We start from the raw sequence: 26,852 nt of genomic DNA on the forward strand, positions 1-26,852 counted from the left end.
TCGAATAGGGTCACTCAGACAATGATTCACGCAAAAATAGAAGCCACTATCCTAGATTCCATCCCTAAGTTCAAGAAGATTTGGAATCCCTGGGTAGAGCATTTCCTTCCATCCAATTTTGATGACTCCCTTCTCAATCCGTAATCTGCATCTTTTGTTTGATGGTACCATTCCTTAACCATACTGCGGGTTTCCCCCTTCTCCCCCTACTGTGCAGCCGTATGCCCCTTCCCATCCTTTCCCCCCCCCCCCCATTTTGTTAGGCCTTAACTGCCATTTGATAGTCCTCTTTATTAGTGATGCCTGACTTTGTATTATTGGGTTTCTTACTGTGCCATTAATGTACACCTTCAATGACCCATACTCTTGCTTATTATTTTATGCTGTTCCATGTTAAAAAATAAAATTGTTTGAACAAGAAAAGGATGAGATTCTCTGAATAATGATACATTTGCTGTATATTGTGACATGCCCCACCCTATTAGATTGCACTAAAATCAAACAATTGTGCTGCGCTCCTGTGCTAATATAAATAAACTACAAAATAGTGCGTGTCCTTAAAATTATATAATCCAAATAGTGTAAAAAACAAAATTGCTTAAAACATCCCTTTAAAACATAAAATTATATTACTGGTGTATTATTATCCACAAACAAATAAAATATCCCATCATCTTGTGTCCAAAAACAAATAAAAGAGAAAAGTCCTCCTTTCTTGAGATAATAGTACAAACAGGTGGATTCAATCCAACATATGAATGACTTTGGAATATATAAAGCTCAATTATGCGCTCACCTCCATTTTCAGCCCAATATATAGGCTGAACCAACTGTTTATCATAAAAGGAGAAATATATAATATTGTTCACAACCTCCTTTGGATGGTTCCACAGCGTGATTTTCTAATTATCCACCTGGTGTCTCTCCACTCATTACTATCCTATGTAGGTCTGGGGATGGATGGATGGATGGATAGATGGATGTTTTCTCCTTCTCACCTCCAGGGGTATAATCCTCCTTATAACCACTCCAAAGTCTCCACTTAAAGGAAGAACTTTTAAAAAGTCGGAAACCACTTAGCAACCAGCACCTCCTGTCTTAATTTGAGGACACAGAAATCTTGGGTGTCCACACCCATTCAGAGGAGGCACAGTGCACTCTTTCCTGTTGCTGCAGACTGTGCATGTGCGGTTTTTCAAACAGGAAATTTCTCTTCTGAATGGGTGTGGACGCCCAAGATTTCTGTGTCCTCAAATTAAGACAGGAGGTGCTGGTTGCTAAGTGGTTTCTGACTTTTTAAAAGTTCTTCCTTTAACCACTTGCCAACCGCGCATAGCCGAATGACGGCTTCACCGCGGCCGGCCAGTTCTGAGTGGACGTCATATGACGTCCTCCCAGAACGCGCTCTCCTGCGCGCCCCAGGGGGCGCGCACCCGGCGATCTCCGTGATCGCTGTGTCCTACGGACACAGCTGATCACGAGATGTGGTGAAAGGCCGATCCCACCGGCCTTTTACCACGTGATCAGCGGTGTCCAATGACACGCTGATCACAGGAAAATGCAAGTGCCGGTTCTCGGCTGCACTTTCCTCACGCTGTCAGATCGTGAGGAAAGTACTGCCGAGAACCGGCAGTTGTCAGAGCGGGGATCGGCACCGATCATCAGGGCACTGATGATCAGTGCCCTGATGATCGGTGCCCAGCAGTGACCCCCGCAAGTTCCGATCAGCTGTGCGCCCACTAGCCCCGCCCACCCATTCCCAGAAGTGCCCCCACCTGTGCCCAGCAGTGCCCCCACCTGTGCCCAGCAGTGCCCCCACCTGTGCCACTCTGCAGTGCCACCTACCTGTGCCCAGCAGTGCCACCTACATGTGCCCAGCAGTGCCACCCACCTGTGCCCACCCACCTGTGCCCACCAGTGCCACCCACCTGTGCCCACCAGTGCCACCCACCTGTGCCCACCCACCAGTGCTGTCCACCAGTGCCACCCACCAGTGCCACCCACCAGTGCTGCCAGTCAGTGCCACCAGTCAGTGCCCAGGGGTTGTGCCAGTCAGTGCCGCCAGTCAGTGCCCAGAAGTGATGCCAGTCAGTGCCGTCTATCAGTACCCATCATCAGTGTCACCTATCAGTGCCGCCTATCAGTGCTGCATATCAGTGCCGCCTATCCGTGACCCCTAATTAGTGCTGTCTATCAGTGCCGCCTATCCGTGCCACCTCATTAGTACTGCCTATCAGTGCCCTTTAGTGCTGCCTATCAGTGCCCATCAGTGCCGCCTATCAGTGCCCATCAGTGCCGCCTATCAGTGCCCATCAGTGCCGCCTCATCAACGCAAATCAGTGAAGGAGAAAAAATACCTGTTTGAAAAATTTTATAAAAGAAACAAATAAACTTTTTTTTTTTTTTCAAATTTTTTGCACTTTTTTTAATTTATAGCGCAAAAAGTAAAGCGCCCAGTGGCGATTAAATACCACCAAAAGAAAGCTCTATTTGTGAGAAAAAAATGATCAAAATTTCATATGGGTACAATGTTGCATGACCGCGCAATTGTCAATCAAAGTGCGGCAGCGCTGAAAGCTGAAAATTGGCCTGGTAAGGAAGGGGGTATAAGTGCCTGGTAGGCAAGTGGTTAAGTGGAGACTTTGGAGTGGTTATAAGGAGGATTATACCCCTGGAGGTGAGAAGGAGAAAACATTCATCCATCCATCCATCCATCCATCCTCAGACCTACATAGGATAGTAATGAGTGGAGAGACACCAGGTGGATAATTAGAAAATCACGCTGTGGAACCATCCAAAGGAGGTTGTGAACAACATTATATATTTATCCTTTTATGATAAACAGTTGGTTTAGCCTATATATTGGGCTGAAAATGTAGGTGAGCGCATAATTGAGCTTTATATATTCCGCAGTCATTCATATGTTGGATTGAATCCACCTGTTTGTACTATTATCTCAAGAAAGGAGGACTTTTCTCTTTTATTTGTTTTTGGACACAAGATGATGGGATATTTTATTTGTTTGTGGCTAATAATACACCAGTAATATAATTTTATGTTTTAAAGGAATGTTTTAAGCAATTTAGTTTTTTACACTATTTGGATTATATAATTTTAAGGACACGCTCTATTTTGTAGTTTATTTATATTAGCACAGGAGCGCAGCACAATTGTTTGATTTTGTATAGATATTGACACTATTTATGAGTTGGTGTGGTGTGTTTGCGAACTTATTTGTGCATATCCAAAAGGTTATTTAATCTTAATTATTTTTGGTTCATGATATAATTTTTATTTTTTATAATGAATTTGAAATTCACCATATTAGCTCACGAGTAATAATTAGCACTTGATTGAAATTCTATTAGATTGTAAGCTCTTATGAGCAGAGCCCTCTTCACCCTTTTGTTTTTAATTGTATTGTAACGTTAATGTCTCCCTTTATATTGTAAAGAGCTACGCAACCTGTTGGCGCCTTTCTAAATCCAGAATGATGATGATAAAAAATAGATTGTACGCCCCTTGAGGGTTAGGGACTGATGTGAATGTACAATATATATATAAAGCGCTGTGTAAATTGACAGCGTTATATAAGTACCTGAAATAAAAAAATAAATAATGTCAGGAGTTTAATTCTGCAGACTTGTAAAGTTAGTGAAAGGTTGATATAAAGTGAGGAAAATACGCTATTGGTTGGAGTTTGTTGCAATGACCGTCTGCAAGATTGTATCTTGTGGCTTTCCGCGTGATCTCCTATCTGTACACAACAGTACACAAGGTGTTTCCCTGTGTGTGGATATTGTGGTAGGGAAAAAGGAATTAAAAAGAAAATTAAACCAACCACAGTCAAGGTTAAAGATCAAGCTGATAGTAGATTTTACTCCGTAATGGAAATCACAAGGTTTTTGGGTTCAGAGGTAAAGTTGTAAAAGATGTCAAAAGGAACCTGGTTGGCAAAAGGTAGACATGAAGTATTCATATGCAGTATTTCATATTTACAGCAAAACAATGAAAGCTTGCTTCCACCATCTCTCTCCCCCCTTCACACTATCTTTCTCTTCTTCCTTTTTCTCCCCTCCCTCTTCAATTCTTTCTTGCCCCTCCCCCTCTCTCCTCCTTTCTTTCTCTCTCTCACACCCCCTCTATGTTTCTCCTTCTCACGCTCTATACCTCCACCATTTTTCCCTCTCCTTCTTTCCTTCATTTCATGTCCCTCTCCCTCTATCCTCCTTATCTACCCCCTGTATCCCCCTCCCTCTTCCCCTCCCTTTATCCCCTTCCCTTCCTCCTTCCCCCCCCTCCCTCTCTCCCTCCCTCCCTCTTCCCCTCTCCACCCTCTCTCTCATTCCCTCTTCACCTTCTCCCTCCCTCTCTCTTTCTCCCCCTCTTTCCTCCCTCTCCCCCTCCAGCTGTCGCCTCCCTCTCCTCCCTCCTTCACTGTATCTTTTCTCCTCTTCCTTTTTCTCCCCTCCCTCTCTCTTTCTCTCTTTCACTCTCTCTCTCTCTCTCTCAATGTCCTTTCCTCTCTTCCCCCTTCTCTTTTCCTTCCTCTCTCTCTTTCTTTTCTCTCTCCTTCTTTCCCCCCTCCCTTCCCTTTCTCTCCCCCCTTGCTTCCCTTTCTCCCCCCCTCTCTCTCTCTCTCCCCCCTCCCTCTCCCCTCCTCCCCTCCTCCCTCTCTCCCTCCCTCTTCCCCTCTCCCTCTCTCTCATTCCTTCTTCACCTTCTCCCTCCCTCTCTCTTTCTCTCCCCTCTTTCCTCCCTCTCCCCCTCCAGCTCTCGCCTCCCTTTCCTCTCTCCTTCACTGTATCTTTTCTCCTCTTCCTTTTTCTCCCCTCCCTCTCTCTTTCTCTCTTTCACTCTCTCTCAATGTCTTTTCCTTTCTTCCCCCTTCTCTTTTCCTTCCTCTCTCTCTCTTTCTTTTCTCTCTCCTTCTTTCCCCCCTCCCTTCCCTTTCTCTCCCCCCTTGCTTCCCTTTCTCTCTCCCTCTCTCTCTCCCCTCCTCCCTCTCCCCTCCTCCCCTCCTCCCTCTTCTCTCCCCTCCTCCCTCTCCTCTCTCTCCCCCCTCCCTATTTTCTTTTTTTAAGGAATTTACACATTTTACACACATTTTTTAAACTGCAGTAATCATTCTAGATGTTTGTAAACATCTACATTGAGAGAAGTGTATTCCAGCCCAATATTCTCCTGTAATTCCCAGTTAAAACCCAACCATTTTTATTTGAGCTTTCTTCCAGACTTAGCGATCGTTTTACGCAGTCTTGCCCAAAACAGCTGCCGTCCATTCTCGTGATCTGGCCAGTCCATATAGGTCTTCTTATTCAACAGCTTAGTCAGTCTATGGTAATACTGCAGCTCTTCTTTCGAGATCTTATCAAGGAATATCAGAATCAGAGAATCCTTACTCTCTGTAAATAGCTTGTATGTTGCCATCCTCATTTCAAGGGAACACCAGTTACTCTGCAAGTAATTGTGGGTAATAATACAGACCGTCCATCTGCTGTTATAGATACTGTCCATAATGTTCTCCATAATGTCTCTGCCAACCTCAAAATCCCGGTTATGGATACACACTTTGAAGAATGGCGGACCGTTCTGCTCCAGGTTGGGAAGAAGCTGCTCTGTGACCCATTGTTCATTGTTTGTGTTGTAAGACACAAAAACATCATATTCATACTTGTCTTTGTGCTGGAGCCTGTGGTTCAGCCAGCATTTAACTGTGTAGACTATGTAGAGAATATACCACCAGATACTTTCATGGAAAAGAGATAGGCACATAAACATCAGTGTGCACAAAAAACTCAGTACAAACATTATAAAATCCAAATCATTCCGACAATTGTTATTTAAGAAAAAAATAAAATTCATGCTGACCTCCTTGATGAGACATTTCTGATGGTAAAAGTCAATGGCGGACACGTGTGTGTTAGATTTCAGCCATGAAAGAAATCCATTGAACTTACAACTACAGGGAAAAGTTGTTTGCAGAAAATAAATGTATTGCAAGTTGGGCATTGAGTCAAATACGGCAGACTCAACCTCTTGCATGTTCTGATTTTCAATAATGAGAAATTCCAGATCCTGTAAATCACTAAAAACATCCTTGGAATCCAAATGATCTATTCCAGCATTCTTTAAATGTAAAACTTTGAGATGCGATAGTCGTTGAAAAATTGTATTGACGTTTATCTGGTTATACTGAATGATTTTATCTGTATTGTGCAAATAAAGGAACTTCAATGATGGCACGTCTTTCAGTGAGTCAATAATAGAACTACCATTAGAAACATCCTGCAGATTTACAGAGTAATACAGTTTTTCAAGTTTCATAAAACTGACGAGTGGGTTGCATTGTGCGTCAGTATTTTCAAAGTCTATGGTGTTTTTCAAATGTAACTCTTTAGCTTCGGAGAATGAATCACAGCTGAGGATTATGTTGGGTGAATCGATTTGTAAGCTGTCAAGAAAAGGAAATTGATCCAAAACATCATCTGTCAGGTGCAAAACGTTGGTCTTTACTGAGATATTTCTTAAAGACCTTCGTATAAATTTCCACCAGTACAAATCAACATTAAAATCATAGGTCACCTTTATATCTTTAAGAAAGACGTTTCTAAATGCTTGCGCATGAAAAGTACTTATCACGTTTTCATATAAATTTAAATGTCTCACCAAAAACAAATTGGAAAATGTGAATTCGCCAATTCTGAATATGTTGTTATGTTGAAGATTTAATAACTGTAATTGATCCAAACCATCAAAGGCCAAGTCGTCGATGTGATTAATTTTGTTGTTCTCCAGGGATAGGCTCTTCAGTTCTTTTAAGCATGCAAACTGTCCCTTTTGTAGCCTAAGTAAATAATTAGAAGATGCGTTGAGGTAAACCAGCTTTAACATTGGCACAGATTCGTTTTTGCAAAATTGTAAACTGTCCAGGTTATTATACGATAAATCCAGTTCCAGTAAATCATCTAGTTTTTGCATTTGTTTTACTTCAATCTTATCCAAGCCATTGCCTGATAAATTTAACTTCTTTAAGGTTTTACAGGAGCCTCTGAAAGTGGCAATTTTATATATCCAGGAAAACATGAGAAGAAGCTCCTCTACTTTAAAATAGGATGGAGTAGTACAGATTTGAAATATATCGAGTCCCGTGTTTTGTATCAAAATTGTTTTGATCGTCTTGATACCGGATTCATAGAGGTCTTCAATTTCAATGCCAGATCTGTCGGCGGTAAACATCTTCAGGTGTGGAAAGTTGCAGAGAGACCTTGGTTCAATGCTGGCTAATACGTTGCTGCTCAGATCAAGGTGGCTGATGTTGAAATCGACCAATTGTCCATAACTTGCAGAGTTTTGTGAAGTGAGACAATCGGCTGTTCTGAGTTCACGAATGCCATTGCCAATTACAGAAAGTTTTTTTAAGTTTCTAAATGTTCCTAGTGACGCTGTTACTTTAGACAGATAAGTGATGTCGTTATATTCCAATATAAGGTTGTCCAAGAGATGAAGATGGTTGAATAGTGAAACGTTGAATGCTGAGAACTCTATATAAGGTATTTTCAGTTCTTGCAATGAATTCAATCCATAAAAAGTATCCTTATGGAATGTAATGTTATAATGCATGGATTCTGCCTGGATCCAGAGAGTGGTTAGTTGAGGAAGACCGCTGAAGGTACCAGGTTGGAGTTCAACATCCCTTGTTGCTATATAAAGAGCATTCAGGCTTGTGAATCGAGAAAAAACTCCGGTTTCCATTGTGTCTCCACGATATCTGGTTAGACAAAGCCAATCTGTTTCCAGTGGAGCTTCTTTCAGCGCCACATGAAGATTTTCCACCTGGTCACAATGGACTGCAATGGAAAAATTTAATTCCTCAAATTTCCCGCATCTATCAAACTTCAGATCCAGGAATCGTGCATAATATTTCTTTTCCAGAACCTGACAGTTCTGTCTTAGCACAGAATGACAAAAGGAACAAGCAGAAATTAAGCAAAGAAGCCTTGAGAAAGCCAAGCTGTGGATATTCATCATGACTTTTTGAGGTCTGTGTGTAGAGCCAACTAAGAAAAGATATTCGCTGACAAAGGGACTTGAGTTTTGTTCAAGATGTTTGTCTGAGCACACTTCCCCTTTACAACCAGACAAGATAATCAACACTAAAAAGGAAATACACCCACAAAATCTTCAAAAGAAAATTTAAGCCTCATTTTTACCATAAATGTACATGCATTAGAAACCTACATTGTATTATTTAAATGTCACTTAGATACAGTCAGAAATGTGTATTTATCAGTGAGATTGCAGTGCATCCAGAAAGTATTCACAAACTTCTTTCACGTTGTCATTATGGGGTATTGTTTGTAGAATGTTGAGGAAAACAATGAACTTCATCCATTTTGGAATAAGTCTATGTGACGGGAGTGACTTTTGGGGGTGGGGGGACCGCTTGGTCAGCTCATGTCGCCCTCATTATGTTTAACCCACCCTGTGCCTGTTAAGGGGTACAGGGTGTGAATGTGAATGTCATAGTATTGTGTATAGTGTGTGTTCCTTTGTCCCTGCCATGTGGTTGCCCATTGTCTACTGCCAGGTGTCCATTCCTTTGTTCTGGGCCACATGGCTGTCCATTGTTTGTTTGCCATGTGCTACCCCCCATTGTGCTGTGTCTTCCTGTCCAGCCAACTATTATGGGATGTACTGTTTGTGTATTGGTGTGGGGTTGGTCAATGTCCTTTGCCACATGGCTGCATCCCATTGTTCTGTGTCTGGTTGGATGGGGAGGGGTGATGAGGGGTTTCCTGCCTATACTGTAGCCCTTCCCACTGAGAGGGTGGGCTGATGAGGTGTTTCCTGTCCCTGGTTGTGTTTCCCCGCCCCCTGTATACATTCTGTGTTTTGTGTTAAAATAAAGAGTTGGCTTTCTGTTTTAAGAGCTGGGTGCTGTCTTTTTCCTGAGGGATTTCAGGGTGTGGTCCGTGGATGGTGTTCGGACAGTGGAAGCTGCAGGATAACGGAATATACCCAAGTGCGGTCGGGTACCGGTTCCGTTACAGTCTGTAACATAACAAAATGTGGCAAAATGTAAGTGCTGGGAATACCTTCTGGATGCTCTGTATACTGTCAGTAACTAATCACTAAACCGTACAAACAAACGGCAACTGTCCCAACCTATAAATGGCCTTTGCAGCAAGGAGCACATGGAAGGGCAATGCATACCAAACAACAACTCAACAGTTGGTTCTGGCCAGCTCAGTGGATTGCTGTAGGAAAGGCTTGGATTCTTTTCTAGATACACAGAATATAACTGGATATAACATTTATAGGGAACATTGATCCAGAGAATATCCGATTGCCTCTCGGGGGAACTTTTTCCCCTGCAGGAGCAAATTGGATCATGCTTTGCTGGCTTTTTTTGCCTTCCACTGGATCAACGAACCAAATGATTCCCTCTAACAGTTCACGATAATCAATAAAGGCTTGGCATATGTAATTCACTTTTAACACCCAGAAATGGAAACTAGTGCCTGTTATACAGGGAATACTACATTAGAGTAGCAAGGGGAGCAACTTACCTATGGGAAACATATGGGGGAGGAGAAATCCTTGACATGAGCATGGTATAGGATGGTGGGTATAGGATTATAACTTTTTTTTTTGGTTGAACTGGATGGTCTTTTTTCAGCCAAATTAACTATGCAACTATGTAACAACACAGACAAATTCCCAGCTAAACTTACCAACCAACCTGCAACTAACCAAATTATCCCCTCTAACAGTTCACGTTAATCAATAAAGGCTTGGCATATGTAATACACTTTTAACACCCATAAAGGGAAACTAGTGCCTGTTATAACATATGAGGGAGGAGAAATCGTTGACATGAGCATGGTATAGGATGGTGGGTATAGGATTATAACTTTTTTTTTGGTTGAACTGGATGGTCTTTTTTCAGCCAAACTAACTATGTAGCTATGTAACAACACAGACAAATTCCCAGCTCAACTTTCCAACCAACCTGCAACCAACTAAATGATCCCCTCTAACAGTTCACGTTAATCAATAAAGGCTTGGCATATGTAATACACTTTTAACACCCAGAAAGGGAAACTAGTGCCTGTTATACAGGGAATACTACATTAGAGTAGCAAGGGGAGCATCTTACCTATGGGAAACATATGGGGGAGGAGAAATCCTTGACATGAGCATGGTATAGGATGGTGGGTATAGGATTATAACTTTTTTTTTTGGTTGAATTGGATGGATTTTGGTTTTTTTTCAGCCAAATTAACTATGTAACTATGTAACAACACAGACAAATTCCCAGCTCAACTTACCAACCAACCTGCAACTAACCAAATGATCCCCTCTAACAGTTCACGTTAATCAATAATGGCTTGGCATATGTAATACACTTTTAACACCCAGAAATGGAAACTAGTGCCTGTTATACTGGGAATACTACATTAGAGTAGCAAGGGGAGCATCTTACCTATAGGAAACATATGGGGGAGGAGAAATCCTTGACATGAGCATGGTATAGGATGGTGGGTATAGGATTATAACTTTTTTTTTTGGTTGAACTGGATGGTCTTTTTTCAGCCAAACTAACTATGTAGCTATGTAACAACACAGACAAATTCCCAGCTCAACTTTCCAACCAACCTGCAACCAACTAAATGATCCCCTCTAACAGTTCACATTAATCAATAAAGGCTTGGCATATGTAATACACTTTTAACACCCAGAAAGGGAAACTAGTGCCTGTTATAACATATGAGGGAGGAGAAATCGTTGACATGAGCATGGTATAGGATGGTGGGTATAGGATTATAATTTTTTTTTTGGTTGAACTGGATGGTCTTTTTTCAGCCAAACTAACTATGTAGCTATGTAACAACACAGACAAATTCCCAGCTCAACTTACCAACCAACCTGCAACTAACCAAATTATCCCCTCTAACAGTTCACGTTAATCAATAAAGGCTTGGCATATGTAATACACTTTTAACACCCAGAAAGGGAAACTAGTGCCTGTTATACAGGGAATACTACATTAGAGTAGCAAGGGGAGCATCTTACCTATGGGAAACAATATTAGGACTTCATAAAGGTAGCAGGATGTGTAGGAAACCTTTGGATCTGTAGTGCTTTGATGGATGTAGATTTGTGTTTCTCTTTGTGTTTGTGCATTGATTGTATCATTCTCAACAACATGGGGATTTGGTATATCCAGCTCCCTGATCAGATTAGCCAATTGTTTTTTGCAGTCATCAATCCAGCCTTTTCTCTGCTTCCTGATTATTAAGTTTTTGCTCTTTATGGATTTACGGCTTTTCCATCTCCATGATCACCCAACATCCACCACACAGCTGTTCAAGTGAATTCTTCTCTATGCAGGAGGTTTTCCACCTCACAAAAACAGATTGTGACTGCTGTTTCATATTGTTATAAGTGTAACCCTAAACCTGAACCTAAAGCATATATCTGGCCATACACTGATTCATACACTGATTATTTTTTCAAGCAGACAGAAGGCTGCTTGATAAACATTGAATGGATTTCCCCATCCACACAAGCAGGGCAGATGGGGGAATCCTCCCTGATGCGTTATTGTATTCTAACAACGGAGGCTTCTTCTCTGTCCGAATACACTGATTAGTGCTGTAGCTGATTGATTGCAGCACTGATCAAACAAAAATTTTCCAAAAAGCTCTTTTGTGAAATGTCCATCAATAAATCGACTTCTCATGAACAGGAACAGCCATAGATAGATCAAAATTCGGCTGGTTCCTGCAGCATTGACCAAATTTCAATCCAACTATGGCCAGCTTTATTCTTAAACATATCAATAACAATGGGAGGAGGTGATGAGGGAGGAGAGATACTTGACAAGAGCATGGGAGGAGGTGATGAGGGAGGAGAAATCCTTGACATGAGCATGGGAGGAGGTGATGAGGGAGGAGAAATCCTTGACATGAGCATGGGAGGAGGTGATGAGGGAGGAGAAATCCTTAATATGAGAATGGGAGGAGGTGATGAGGGAGGAGAAGTCCTTGACATGAGCAAGGAAGGTGATGAGGGAGGAGAAATCCTTGACATGAGCATGAGAGGAGGCGATGAGGGAGGAGAAATCCTTGACATGAGCATGGGAAAAGGTGATGAGGGAGGAGAAATCCTTGACAAGAGCATGGGAGGAGTTGATGAGGGGAGTTGATGAGGGAGGAGAAATCCTTGAAATGAGCATGGGAGGAGGTGATGAGGGATGAGAAATCCTTGACATGAGCATGGGAAAAGCTGGTGAGGGAGGAGAAATCCTTGACAAGAGCATGGGAGGAGTTGATGAGGGGAGTTGATGAGGGAGGAGAAATCCTTGACATGAGCATGGGAGGAGGTGATGAGGGATGAGAAATCCATGACATGAACATGGGAGGAGGTGATGAGGGAGGAGAAATCCTTGACAAGAGCATGGGAGGAGTTGATGAGGGGAGTTGATGAGGGAGGAGAAATCCTTGACATGAGCATGGGAGGAGGTGATGAGGGATGAGAAATCCATGACATGAACATGGGAGGAGGTGATGAGGGAGGAGAAATCCTTGACAAGAGCATGGGAGGAGTTGATGAGGGGAGTTGATGAGGGAGGAGAAATCCTTGACATGAGCATGGGAGGAGGTGATGAGGGAGGAGAAATCCTTGACATGAGCATTGGAGGAGGTACTGAGGGAGGAGAAATCCATGACATGACCATGGGAGGAGGTGATGAGGGAGGAGAAATCATTGACATGAGCATGGGAGGAGGTGATGAGGGAGGAGAAATCCTTGACATGAGCATGGGAAGAGTTGATGAGGGAGGATAAATCCTTGACATGAGCATGAGAGGAGGTGATGAGGGAGGAGAAATCCTTGACATGAGCATGAGAGGAGGTGATGAGGGAGGAGAAATCCTTGACATGAGCATGGGAGGAGGTGATGAGGGAGCTAGAAAGCAGGTGGTCTTGAGAACAGTGAAGAGGACTGTTGGGATGATATTTTGAGATCAGAGTGGTCATGTAGCTGGAGGAAGAGCATGGATGGCTTTGTATGTTGTTGTTAATATTTTTAATTTTATACATTGATTTATGAGAAGCTAGTGTAGGGATTGGTAGTGAGGGTGGTGGCACACACTAAGTGGTTGGTAAGAAGACAGGAATCTCCAGCCATGTAAGCAAAGAAGCCATGGATACTTAATAGAAAAAAAAAACTCTGATTCACTCATAATTCATACTGGACCCTTTTTAGGGGAGACCCTATGCAAAAAAAAAATAAGCAAGGCATGTCTTTTCATATTCTATACCAGATCCTTAGGGTCTGGTATGGATTGAAGGGTGACCCCATGCAAAACTGGGGTCCTTCCTAAAACTCCATACCTTTATACTGGCATGCATCCTGCTGTCAGAGTGATTCCCCCCTCTGAAACATATCAGGCCACATGCCCTCAACATGGGGAGTACCTTGCCAGGGATGACCTCCTTGGCAAAGCACTTTGTCCTTACACTGATGAGGATAATGGTCTCTTCTACACAACCCTGGCCTGGTGGTTGTCTGCAGGCAGAAGTCTTATAGAAATTTGGAACCCCCATTTTACAATAAGGGGGCCCCCAGATACTGTCTCCTCATGTGAATGACTAAGAACCCATTGTTCACAACAAAAAAAGTAAACTAAAAAAAAAAATGTTTTTGACAAATTAAAACCCAAAAAAGTCCCATGATGTGCATCCATCATCAATCATTGCATCCAGCAATGTTAATCCACATCAGTCATGATGCCTGATGCCCATGAACTGCTGAAAGAAATAAAATCCACCACCCACTACTGTGATCCTACCCCAACAACTGCTAGCACACTTCTGACAACGTCAGCGGATCACAGCTGATATAAAAAAAGGGACAGGTTCTCCCGGTTGCTTTTGATTGACCACATTTGGTCAATGACGTCACTGACATTGTTTGATAACTGTGTTATGAAACAAACAACTCCCTACAATAATGTCCCATGATGTAAATCCATTGTCACTCGCATCGTCCAGCAATGTGGATGCAGCCAATAAATAAATAAGTAAATAAGCACAAGGGACATAATTTGTCCCTTGTGCTAATGCCTTTTCTATCAGTTGAAATCCTCCTCCTGCCATGCCCCCCATCCTCATCACCATAATATTTTAGTGCATTGATGATAACCCCTTCGGTTTCAGATCCATTTTTGCATTTTTGGGGGACGATTAAAAAATCATTTTAGGCCTAATATTATGCAAACCCCCCAATATTACAGATTTTCTGAAATCAGACACCCTAGAGAATAAAACGGTGGCAGTTCCAAAATTTTATGTGACGAGATATTTGTGCAACGGTTTATGAAATGCAAAATCTCAGTACAAAGTACACTTAAACTAATTTTAAGGGATACGCACACAATACATTGCCCATTTGTTGGTAAAATACAAAATATACGTTTGTGCTGAAAAAATTGATGCCCAATATGTCAAACCTTAAACCTGCATGTACCTGTGAAAAGGCGACAGACTCAGTGCTCTGTATTTTCCATAGGCAATGCTTATTTATTATTATTTATTTCAGGTACTTCTTTAACGCCATCAATTTACGCCGCGCTTTACATACAGTATATATTGTACGTTCACATCAGTCCCTAACCCTCAAGGGGCGTACAATCTAAGGTCCCTAACTTACATTCATACATACACATTCTAGGGCCAGTTTAGACAGGAGCTAATTCACCTACCAGCATGTCTTTGGAGTGTGGGAGGAAACCCACGTAGGCACAGGGAGAACATGCAAACTCCAGGCAGGAGGTGTCGTGGTTGGGATTCAAACCTAGTACTGCCAGGGGGAAGTGCTAACCATTTAGTCACTGTGCTGCCTATGCTTGGTTCCATATTTTTCAAAGGGGAGTGGTGCCGGGAGGTGGGAAAGGGGTGGAGACAGAGGTTGGTGCTAGAAGGTGAGTAGGGGGCAGAGACAAAGGTGATGCTGATGATGGGAATTCATAGTTTTCAGACTCCACTGCCTGCGTGATTGATAATGGATCAGTGTGCTACAAAGTAGCAGAATAAAGATAAAGATGATGGCTCCAGAGCTTGCACTTTTAAAGTTAACCAACAATAGTAACTCCCATATTTGTATCATCATGTTCTCACGTAGAAAGAAAACCCTATGGGCAAAATTCAACCAACAAAATTCAACTAACTTTTGCAGGAAAGAGCTTACCACATCGGTAGTTATTACTTTTTTTATTATTTATTTATTTCAGGTACTTATATAGCGCTGTCAATTTACACAGCGCTTTACATATATATTGAACATTCACATCAGTCCCTAACCCTCAAGGGGCGTACAATCTAAGGTCCCTAACCCTCAAGGGGTGTACAATCTAAGGTCCCTAACCCTCAAGGGGCGTACAATCTAAGGTCCCTCACCCTCAAGGGGTGTACAATCTAAGGTCCCTGACCCTCAAGGGGTGTACAATCTAAGGTCCCTGACCCTCAAGGGGCGTACAATCTAAGGTCCCTAACCCTCAAGGGGTGTACAATCTAAGGTCCCTGACCCTCAAGGGGTGTACAATCTAAGGTCCCTAACCCTCAAGAGGCGTACAATCTAAGGTCCCTAACCCTCAAGGGGTGTACAATCTAAGGTCCCTGACCCTCAAGGGGTGTACAATCTAAGGTCCCTAACCCTCAAGGGGTGTACAATCTAAGGTCCCTCACCCTCAAGGGGTGTACAATCTAAGGTCACTAACTCACATTCATACATACACATACTAGGGCCATTTTAGACAGGAGCCAATTAACCTACCAGCATGTCTTTAGAGTGAGGGAGGAAACCGGAGTACCCAGAGAAAACCCACACAGTCACAGGGAGAACATGCAGACTGCAGGCAGGTGGTGCCGAGGTTGGGATTTGAACCAGCGACCCTATTACTGCCAGGTGGAAGTGCTAACCATTTAGCCACTGTGCTTTAAATACAATGTATTTACTGTGTTACTGCCCTGAGCCCTTCCTGTATTGAGTGGAGAGTAGACTTGATTCCCCCTGCCCCATCCATCAATGTAATGCTGAGTACCCTGACCACATGAAGTGGAAACTTTTATGGGCACTTCAGGAAGGACTTAAAGAGGAACTGGAAAGGCAAATCACAAATTAAAAAAGGATACTATGAGCAATCTAAGTTTAATAGTTTAATGCTGTTCATACTTAGCAGACCAAAAGCCAAATACAATTGATACGAGTCAAATGCCCCAATCTGTTATCCCAGCCAACTGGCCACAATGTTTGCAGGTGCTGGTTGGGTTGAATACTGGCTCGTCAGACCCATCAGTAATGACTAGGCCTCCCTTAGCAATGTCCTAGCAATGTCCTCAGAGTATTCCGGTCAGGCTTCGAGAGGTTGTGTACATGGACTACACCTATAGCAAAGATAACATCCAACTTTAGTTATTATAACTTCATCCAAAGCTGCACAGTTTGTTTCTATGTATGGGCAACACTTACATAGGCAGTTTTTTGAAAGGTGAACCAACCCTTTAAATTGCAAGTTTACAAGTAAAAAAGAAAGACTTTCATTACTAAGAGAATTGTCTGAGTGGTTTACTGGGGAAGAAGTAAAGGAACCGGGGAACACGGTGAAACTATGGTGTATAGAAAGAACTAAGCACTGGAGGTGAAGCCATGAACCCTCTGGGTTAAGCAGAGACAAAGAAATGTATAACCAAGTTAAGCCTGGTGATCAGCAGCATCATATTTAACCTTTATGGTGTGAAGGTGTAATGGAAGAGTGGCGGCAGTGAAAACAGATGACAGTGGGAATCCTGGCAGTGTGGGAACCAGTGTACTTCATGGTCCCCACTTAGTAGTTTGGTCTCCATTTAGGAACCTTCTATGGGACAAGGTTCACCTACGGGTCTAGACAGGGCTCACAAGTGCAGGGCCTTGCAGAACAGAAGTACATTGGCTTTCCTGTATGAAGGGCTGCTGTTAGAAACAGTGGCGGCCCCATACAGCCAACCTGACAGGGCCCCCCTCCAAAAAAAAAAAAAACAGTTTACTATGCTTCAGTTAGGAATGGATACAGTGAGTGATCAGTGCTGATCACTCATCATGTTCATTCAGGAAAAGAAGGGAAGCCACAAGCACTGCGGTGAGGGGCCTGGGCAGCATGGGGAAACACATGGTGCACAGAGAGGGTTATAGGCAGCAATTACTGGACTCAATCCCCTGTATTGCTCTCTCTGAAGAAGCTGAAAGCCAGCCAAGGAGAGGAGAAGAAGCCAGCTTTTAGCTGCTGCAGAGAGAGCCATAGAGGGGATCGGTTCCAGTAATTGCTCCCCTGCCATGCCGATCACCCTCTCTGCCCACATCCTATTTACCCAGCTGCCTGGGCCCCCCTGATGACCTGGGTATCGTACCCCCTTTTCATGGCCCTGCTTGTATGCCCAAGATGCCCAAGAGGTAAAATGAACTGAAGGTACAAGTTGGGAGTGTGCATTATAGGTTACGGTGTCAAGTGAAGAAGTGAGAGGGCTGGTGGAGTTTAGGACATGCTCAGCATTACTTGCTAAAATTGCTAAGCTGGGCCAATGTGCTGTATCTATGTAAAATCATGCATGAAATTCAGCTTTAACCAACACAAAGGTAATTTGGTGTTCACTTTTCAAGGGCAGTTGCATTGTGAAAGACATTTCCTCCCAAGCTTAGTGGAAGTGGTGCAATTTCACTTTGAGAAAAGAAAAAAAAGTTACAGGCAAAAAAATAAAGAGCAGCAGGTGACTGGATGGTGGTAATCAACAGATCTTTACCTCCTTTATCATGCTCTAGAAATAATTCCCTTGCAAAGTGAAATTCCTTTCTATTTGCCTTTTGTAAAACAGAACCTAAGACATATCTAAACAACTTACACTAATACATACTGGGGGGGGGGGTACAACTAAGGGGGGGTCAATGGTGGAGAAAGATTTGGGGGGGTCAATGGTGGAGAAGGACCGGGGGGGTCAATGGTGGAGAAGGATTTGGGGGGAGGTCAATGGTGGAGAAGGATCTGGGAGTTCTGATAGATCACAAGTAGAGATGAGCGAATCGAACCAGGCGAACTGGAATTCGATACGAATTTCAGGAAAAATTCGCGGCGAATCCGAATATTTGCCTACTTCGGGTGCGCGAATCGGATTTTTCCCGATCAGCCGGCAAAAGTGTCCCTGCAGAGAGCTCCGCTATTTCTGACAGTTCTCTGACAGTTCCTTCACATGTACAGCGGTTGAAACATTGTATCTATTAGTTTCCATTTAGGATACAGATGTTTCAACCGCTGTACATGTGAAGGAGCTGTCAGAGAACTGTCAGAAATAGAGGAACTCTGCAGATACACTTTTTGCCGGTTTGGAATTCTTATTTTCATCCTACTTCTTCTTCTTCTGAGGATGAGGATGAGGATGAAGAAGAAGAAGAAGTAGGATGAAAATAAGAATAATTCCAAGCCGGCAAAAAGTGTATCTGCAGAGCTCCTCTAAGTGTATCTGCAGAATAGAGGAGCTCTGCAGATACACTTTTTGCCGGCTTGGAATTCTTCTTATTTTCATCCTACTTCTTCTTCTTCTTCCCTTCTTCTTCATCCTCATCCTCAGAAGAAGAAGAAGAGGATGAGGATGAGGATGAAGAGGAAGAAGAAGAAGAAGTAGGATGAAAATAAGAAGAATTCCAAGCCGGCAAAAAGTGTATCTGCAGAGCTCCTCTATTCTGCAGATACACTTAGAGGAGCTCTGCAGATACACTTTTTGCCGGCTTGGAATTCTTCTTATTTTCATCCTACTTCTTCTTCTTCTTCTTCTTCTTCATCCTCATCCTCATCCTCTTCTTCTTCTTCTGAGGATGAGGATGAAGAAGAAGAAGAAGTAGGATGAAAATAAGAAGAATTCCAAATCGGCAAGAAGTGTATCTGCAGAGCTCCGCTAAGTGTATCTGCAGAGCTCCTCTATTTCTGACAGTTCTCTGACTTTCACATTTACAGCGGTTGAAACATCTGTATCCTAAATGGAAACAAATAGATACAATGTTTCAACCGCTGTACATGTGAAGGAACTGTCAGAGAACTGTCAGAAATAGCGGAGCTCTCTGCAGGGACACTTTTGCCGGCTGATCGGATTTTTCCTGAAATTCGTATCGAATTCCGGTTCGCCTGGTTCGATTCGCTCATCTCTAATCACCATGTATAATACATAAGGGGGATATGATCTCCATGTATAATACATAAGGGGGGATATGATCTCCATGTATAATACATAAGGGGGGATATGATCTCCATGTATAATACATAAGGGGGGGATATGATCTCCATGTATAATACATAAGGGGGGATATGATCTCCATGTATAATACATAAGGGGGATATGATCTCCATGTATAATACATAAGGGGGGATATGATCTCCATGTATAATACATAAGGGGGATATGATCTCCATGTATAATACATAAGGGGGGATATGATCTCCATGTATAATACATAAGGGGGGGATTTGATCTCCATGTATAATACATAAGGGGGGATATGATCACCATGTATAATACATAAGGGGGGATATGATCTCCATGTATAATACATAAGGGGGGATATGATCTCCATGTATAATACATAAGGGGGGATATGATCTCCATGTATAATACATAAGGGGGGATATGATCTCCATGTATAATACATAAGGGGGATATGATCTCCATGTATAATACATGAGGGGGGATATGATCTCCATGTATAATACATAAGGGGGATATGATCTCCATGTATAATACATAAGGGGGATATGATCTCCATGTATAATACATAAGGGGGATATGATCTCCATGTATAATACATAAGGGGGATATGATCTCCATGTATAATACATAAGGGGGATATGATCTCCATGTATAATACATAAGGGGGGATATGATCTCCATGTATAATACATAAGGGGGGGATATGATCTCCATGTATAATACATAAGGGGGGATATGATCACCATGTATAATACATAAGAGGGGATGTGATCTCCATGTATAATACATAAGGGGGGATATGATCTCCATGTATAATACATAAGGGGGATATGATCTCCATGTATAATACATAAGAGGGGATGTGATCTCCATGTATAATACATAAGGGGGGATATGATCTCCATGTATAATACATAAGGGGGGATATGATCTCCATGTATAATACATAAGGGGGGATATGATCTCCATGTATAATACATAAGGGGGGGATATGATCTCCATGTATAACACATAAGGGGGGATATGATCTCCATGTATAATACATAAGGGGGATATGATCTCCATGTATAATACATAAGGGGGGGATATGATCTCCATGTATAATACATAAGGGGGGATATGATCTCCATGTATAATACATAAGGGGGGATATGATCTCCATGTATAATACATAAGGGGGGATATGATCTCCATGTATAATACATAAGGGGGGGATATGATCTCCATGTATAACACATAAGGGGGGATATGATCTCCATGTATAATACATAAGGGGGATATGATCTCCATGTATAATACATAAGGGGGAATGTCTCTTTGCTGAATATTTGGAGATGTATCTTTGTTAGATTGAGCTGTGACTGTCTCTTTGTTGGACTGGGCTGTCTCATTGCTGGATGAGGATGTCTCTTTGTTGAATATATGAGGATATATATTTGTTGGATTTGGATGTGACTGTCTGTTTGTTGGATTGGGCTGTGTATTTGCTGGATGTGGATGTATCTTCACTGGATTGGGCTGTCTCTTGGCTTTATGGAGATGTTTCTTTGCTATATGGGAATGTCCCTTTTCTGGATTGGAGTGTCTCTTTACTGAATATATGAGGATGTCTCTATTCTGGATTGGGCTGTCTCTTTGCTGAATATATGGGGATGTCTCTTTGTTGGACATGTGACTCAAAATGACACAAAAAACGCAAAGCGTGGTGTGTTTTTGGTGCACTTTTGCAGCGTTTTCCATTCATTTCAATGGGGAGCTGTGTGTTTGGCAAGGTATTCAAACCCGCACTAAAGATGCAGCATGCAGGGATTTTCAAAATGCACCGCGCACACCGTAGAACAGTTTTGTAAAGAGTTCCGAAGGATTTAAAGGAAAACATTTTTCTTGCATTTTTCCTGAAAGGTAAAAATGCAGGAAAAACCTGCATTAGGAAAGGAAAGGAAAGGACCCAGTAGGAAATCAATAGGAAAGGACCCTTAAATCTTGAAAGCACTGATGACTTGGAATATACTTTCCATTTTTATATATTAAGTTGTAATAATCTTAAAATAAAAGCAAGAGCACTGAAGGACTCGGTGGGATGGCCAGTGGGTGGATTAGGTGGGATGGCCAGTGGGTGGATTTGGTGGGATGGCCAGTGGGTGGATTTGGTGGGATGGCCAGTGGGTGGATTAGGTGGGATGGCCAGTGGGTGGATTAGGTGGGATGGCCAGTGGGTGGATTTGGTGGGATGGCCAGTGGGTGGATTAGGTGGGATGGCCAGTGGGTGGATTCGGTGGGATGGCCAGTGAGCAAACTCTTGGGAATATTGGTGGTCATGTCCCAGGGAGACCCAGGCTAAAGCTGTAAAAGGGGCCCCAACATTTCTGATGGTTGCCCTGGTTGGGGTTAGTTGGTTTAGTCCTTAGATAGATCCCTCCCCTCTTCCTCATGTTCCCTCAGCTAGTTACCAGTCTTCATAGTGGGCATAGGGCTTAGAAGGTCATTGTCTCTTTACACTTCGATATGACCAGTGAACATACATGTACTGCATTTTCTAAGTAAACTCCGTTGGATTTAACTGCCAAGTCTTATTGGAGAGTTGAGCTGTCTGTGGAGGGAGCTAATTCAGAAGATGACCATACTGACCGGATGGACTGAGGTATGTCAATGCACAAAGTGGTACTTGAAACAGAACGGCTGACCTAGGGTTCAACCCAACAATGGGCCATTTGTTTTGTAACTGAAAGCAATATTGGTCCATATGTGTCTAACAAAAGCTCAATAAAATATTACAAGTGAACACATTTATGATACAAAAGGTACCAAAACTCTAATTACCTGTAAGTGGTCTACAACCATTTCCTTTGAGTCATAATGATAAACTATAAATTATATCTTGCTGCTCTAAAGGGGAAGTATGGCCTGGGAAGCCCTTACTTCCTAGTCTTCTTAAAGTCATACTGTGGACATCATTAAAGTAGAAACCGTAGAATGCTCAGCAAATTCTTTGTAATTTATGATTTATGACAGGCATTTTTATAGCGACATTTGTTTTATTATAATTTTCTACGTTTTCCTCACTGTTTAGGTAGGCCTTGCTAGTTCGTTACTATATAAAGGGAGACCGTACAATTACAATACAGTTTAATACAGAAGGAATAGAAGAGCCGTGTTCATGGAGCGTACAATCTACAGAAAGGGGAGGGAAGTGGTACAAAAGATAAAAACTTCAAGGGGATGATCTGATGGAGGTGGCTGAAGTACAGTTTTAACCGTTTCAATACCGTGCAATTTTACACCTTCCTGCCCAGGCCATTTTTCAGGTTTCAGCGCTCTCACACTTTGAATGACAATTGCGCGGTCATACAACACTGTACCCAAACTAAAATTTTATCATTTTCTTCACACAACTAGAGCTTTCTTTTGGTGGTATTTAATCACCGCTGGGGTTTTTATTTTTTGCTAAATTAACAAAAAAAGACCAAAAATTTTGAAAAAAAAACACATTTTTCTTTGTTTCTGTTATAAAAGTTTACAAATAAATAATTGTTCTTCATAAATTTAGGCCGAGATGTATTCTGCTACATGTCTTTGGTGAAAATAACCCAAATTAGGATGTATTATTTAGTTTGTAGGAAAGTTATAGAGTTCACAAACTATGGTATAGATCTGAATATTGATCAATCCTGAAGTACTGACAGCAATCTAATTTCTTGAGGTCCAAGAATGTCAGAACAGTACAGATATCCCCCAAATGTCAGAACAGTACAGATATCCCCCAAATGTCAGAACAGTACAGATATCCCCCAAATGTCAGGACGGTACAGATATCCCCCAAATGTCAGGACGGTACAGATATCCCCCAAATGTCAGGGCAGTACAGATATCCCCCAAATGTCAGGACGGTACAGATATCCCCCAAATGACCCCTTTTTGCAGAGTAGACAGTCCGATGTACTTCATAAGAGGCATGGAGAGTTTTTTGAAGTTGTATTTTTTTTGTCATAATTTTTCGGAAAATGAAAAAATTTAAAAAATAATTTTCACTATTTTTTTTTTACATACTGTCACCAGTGCAGTACAGCGTCATCATATAACTGGCATGGCGGTGAACAGGGACACTGACTGGTGACAGTATGAAAAAAAAATATATATTTTTTTTTTTAATTTTTTTTTATTTTTTTATTATATTTAATTTTTTATTACATTTTTTTTTATTTTTTTTAAGATTTTTTTTCATATTTTACTATGACCAAAATAGTACAATGTTACCATAGTAACATTGTACTACTTTGGGGAAGTGATCAGTATTTTTTTTTTTTTTTTTTTTTTACACACAATTTGCTTATAGCAAAGAATTACTTTGCTATAAGCAAGCATTTACCTGAATGAAATCGATTCATTCAGCTTTTTTTTTTTTTTGTGCTTAGCTGTGATTTGGTCACAGCTAATCACATGACATGTGCATGTGATTAGCTGTGACCATTCACAGCTAGGCACTAGTATACAATGGATGGCATCATGAATGAAGCCATCCATGTATACAACTGTCATGTGACCTGCTGTGATTGGTCACAGCAGGTCACATGGTACCAGCAACAGGAGCCGGTACTCGGATCTGTCATCGGCCGTGTCCGAGGTGCACGGCTGGTGACAGATCGCACTGCTGCGCCGCTCTGTATTAGCGCAAACGGCGCATGTGTGGGAGCACACCAAATGGCGTGCACCCGGAATGGAGGAGCACATCGGAAGCCGCCAAACGGCCATTGGCCGGGCGGCTAATGGTTAAGGTGGAGGTGGGGTAGGCGTCCCTGAATAAATGATGTTTTGGGAGGATGATTTGAACAATATCTGCAGATGCGGTTAGTGATATAGCTGGGAGCAGTGTTTCTCATTTGAGGGTAGGAGAGACGCTGGAGATCTGATAGACCCCTGATGCCTCCATTAAGAGTCATCATCCCATGCAATCACATAGGGGGCTTGGTACACCCCTTGTGATAGCAATATAATTAGATAAAAATGTAAAAAGTTAAAAAAAATTAAATTATAATAAAATAAAAAAAAATGACAAGAGCCCTTCGCCTTGTGCGCATAGACGTGTGTAGGGTGCACACATGTATGTAAACAGCAAATGCACCACATAGGTTAGGTGTCACAAGGACGAAGTGGGAGCAATAATTCTAGGGACATAATTCATGGTTAGCTCTAAACTGATACCGTGTAAAACCATTGTCTATGGACAATTCTGGGGACCTCCTTTTTTTTCCAATTCACAGACACGCTCAGTTTTAAGGCCTGACATGTTTGGTATCCTTTTTTTTTTTTTTTTTTCACAACCTCATTTTTTAACTACCGTATTTGCCGGCGTATAAGACGACTGGGCGTATAAGACGACCCCCCTACTTTTCCTGCTAAAATGTAGTGTTTGGGCTATACTCGCCGTATAAGACTACCCCTCTTCCAATGCACACCAGTGGGAGGAATAGTGCCCCATCATTGATGTCAGTGGGAGGAATAGTGCCCCATCATTGGTGTCAGTGGGAGGAATAGTGCCTCATCATTGGTATCAGTGGGAGGAATAGTGCCCCATCATTGGTATCAGTGGGAGGAATAGTGCCCCATCATTGGTGTCAGTGGGAGGAATAGTGCCCCATCATTGGTATCAGTGGGAGGAATAGTGCCCCATCATTGGTGTCAGTGGGAGGAATAGTGCCCCACCATTGGTGTCAGTGGGAGGAATAGTGCCCCATCATTGGTGTCAGTGGGAGGAATAGTGCCCCACCATTGGTGTCAGTGGGAGGAATAGTGCCCCACCATTGGTGTCAGTGGGAGGAATAGTGCTCCATCATTGGTATCAGTGGGAGGAATAGTGCCCCATCATTGGTATCAGTGGGAGGAATAGTGCCCCATCATTGATGTCAGTGGGAGGAATAGTGTCCCATCATTGGTATCAGTGGGAGGAATAGTGCCCCATCATTGGCATTAGTGGCAGGAATAGTGCCCTATCATTAGTATCAGTGGAGGAATAGTGCTCCATCATTGGTGTCAGTAGGAGGAATAGTGTTCCATCATTGGTGTCAGTGGGAGGAATAGTGCCCCATCATTGGTATCAGTGGGAGGAATAGTGCCCCATCATTGGTATCAGTGGGGGGAATAGTGCCCCATCATTGGTGTCAGTGGCAGGAATGGTGCCCCATCATTGGTATCAGTGGCAGGAATAGTGCCCCATCATTGGTGTCAGTGGGAGGAATAGTGCCCCATCATTGATGTCAGTGGGAGGAATGGTGTCCCATCATTGGTGTCAGTGAGGGGTGGAATAGTGCCCCATCATTGGTGTCAGTGGGGGGTGGAATAGTGCCCCATCGTTGGTGTCAGTGGGGGGGGGAATAGTGCCCCATCGTTGGTGTCAGTGGGGGGGAGGAATAGTGCCCCATCGTTGGTATCAGTGGGAGGAATAGTGCCCCATCATTGGTATCAGTGACACCAATGATGGGGCACTATTCCTCCCACTGAGACTTGCTGACCCTGTTCTCGTATGGTGCTGCTGCAGCCAGCATATGTGGTTGCAGCAGCACCTCTACACAGAACACTTACCTGCTGCTCCGGCACTCAATTTTCGCGGGGCCGCTCGGCTCCGCCCCCTCGCCGGTGATTGGCCGCCTGTGTGCCTTTCCTGAGCTACAGTTCTGGCGGCCAATCACCGGTGAGGAGGCGGAGCCGAGCAGCCGCACGAACATCCAGTGGCAGAACTGAAGGAGACGCCGCGCTTCCTGGACCGGATCGTCATGGGACTGGATCCAGGTAAGAGACATCAGCCCCTGCAAACCCCTGTACTTAATGCCGCAGCCCCCCTAACATGTGTACCGGCGTATAAGACGACCCCCGACTTTTGAGAAGATTTTCAAGGGTCAAAAAGTCGTCTTATACGCCGGCAAATACGGTACTTGAGCACCTGAGAATTTACCCCCCTTAATGACCAGGACTCTTTTTGCTACTCGGCACTGCACTAATTCAACTGATAATTGCGCGGTCATGCAATGCTGCAGCCAAACGAAATTTACGTCCTTTTTTTCACACAAATAGAGCTTTCTTTCGGTGTAATTTGATCACCTGTGCGCTTTTTATTTTTCACGCTATAAACAAAAAAAGGCCAAAAATTTTGAAGAAAAACAATATTTTTTACTTTCAGCTATAAAAAATATATAGTAAACTCAAAGTTGGTTATAAATTTAGGCCAAAATGTATTCTGCTCCATGTTTTTGGTAAAAAAAATTCCAATAAGTGTATATTGATTGCTTTGTGTGAAAGTTATAGCGTCTACAAACTATGGGATAGATACTGCAATTTACGCCATTTTTCTGCTATACAGCGCTGTGCTAGTTTAACGGACAATTGCGCGGTCATGCAATACGGTACATAAATGAAATTTACATCCTTTTTTTCCACACAAATTGAGCTTTCTTTCGGTGGTATTTAATCGCCTGTGCGGTTTTTATTTTTTGCGCTATAAAAAAAAGGCTGACAATTTTGAGGAAAAAAAAACAATATTTTGGACTTTTTGCTATAAAACATGTC

At 42.5% G+C, this 26,852-nt stretch overlaps 1 protein-coding gene across 1 annotated transcript; it reads right to left on the bottom strand.

Moving 5' to 3' along the window:
* Positions 1-5,179: 5,179 nt before the first annotated feature.
* On the bottom strand, positions 5,180-8,051 carry LOC149434724 (uncharacterized). Its single transcript, XM_089663467.1, has one exon. The coding sequence runs from the start codon at positions 8,029-8,031 to the stop codon at positions 5,215-5,217; it is 2,817 nt and encodes a 938-aa protein (XP_089519593.1). The 5' UTR covers positions 8,032-8,051; the 3' UTR covers positions 5,180-5,214.
* Positions 8,052-26,852: the final 18,801 nt, after the last annotated feature.

This window comes from Staurois parvus, unplaced genomic scaffold (genome assembly GCF_062004578.1).
Source record: "Staurois parvus isolate SC_StPar_1 unplaced genomic scaffold, SC_StPar_1.0 ptg001694l, whole genome shotgun sequence".
Taxonomy (NCBI): domain Eukaryota; kingdom Metazoa; phylum Chordata; class Amphibia; order Anura; family Ranidae; genus Staurois; species Staurois parvus.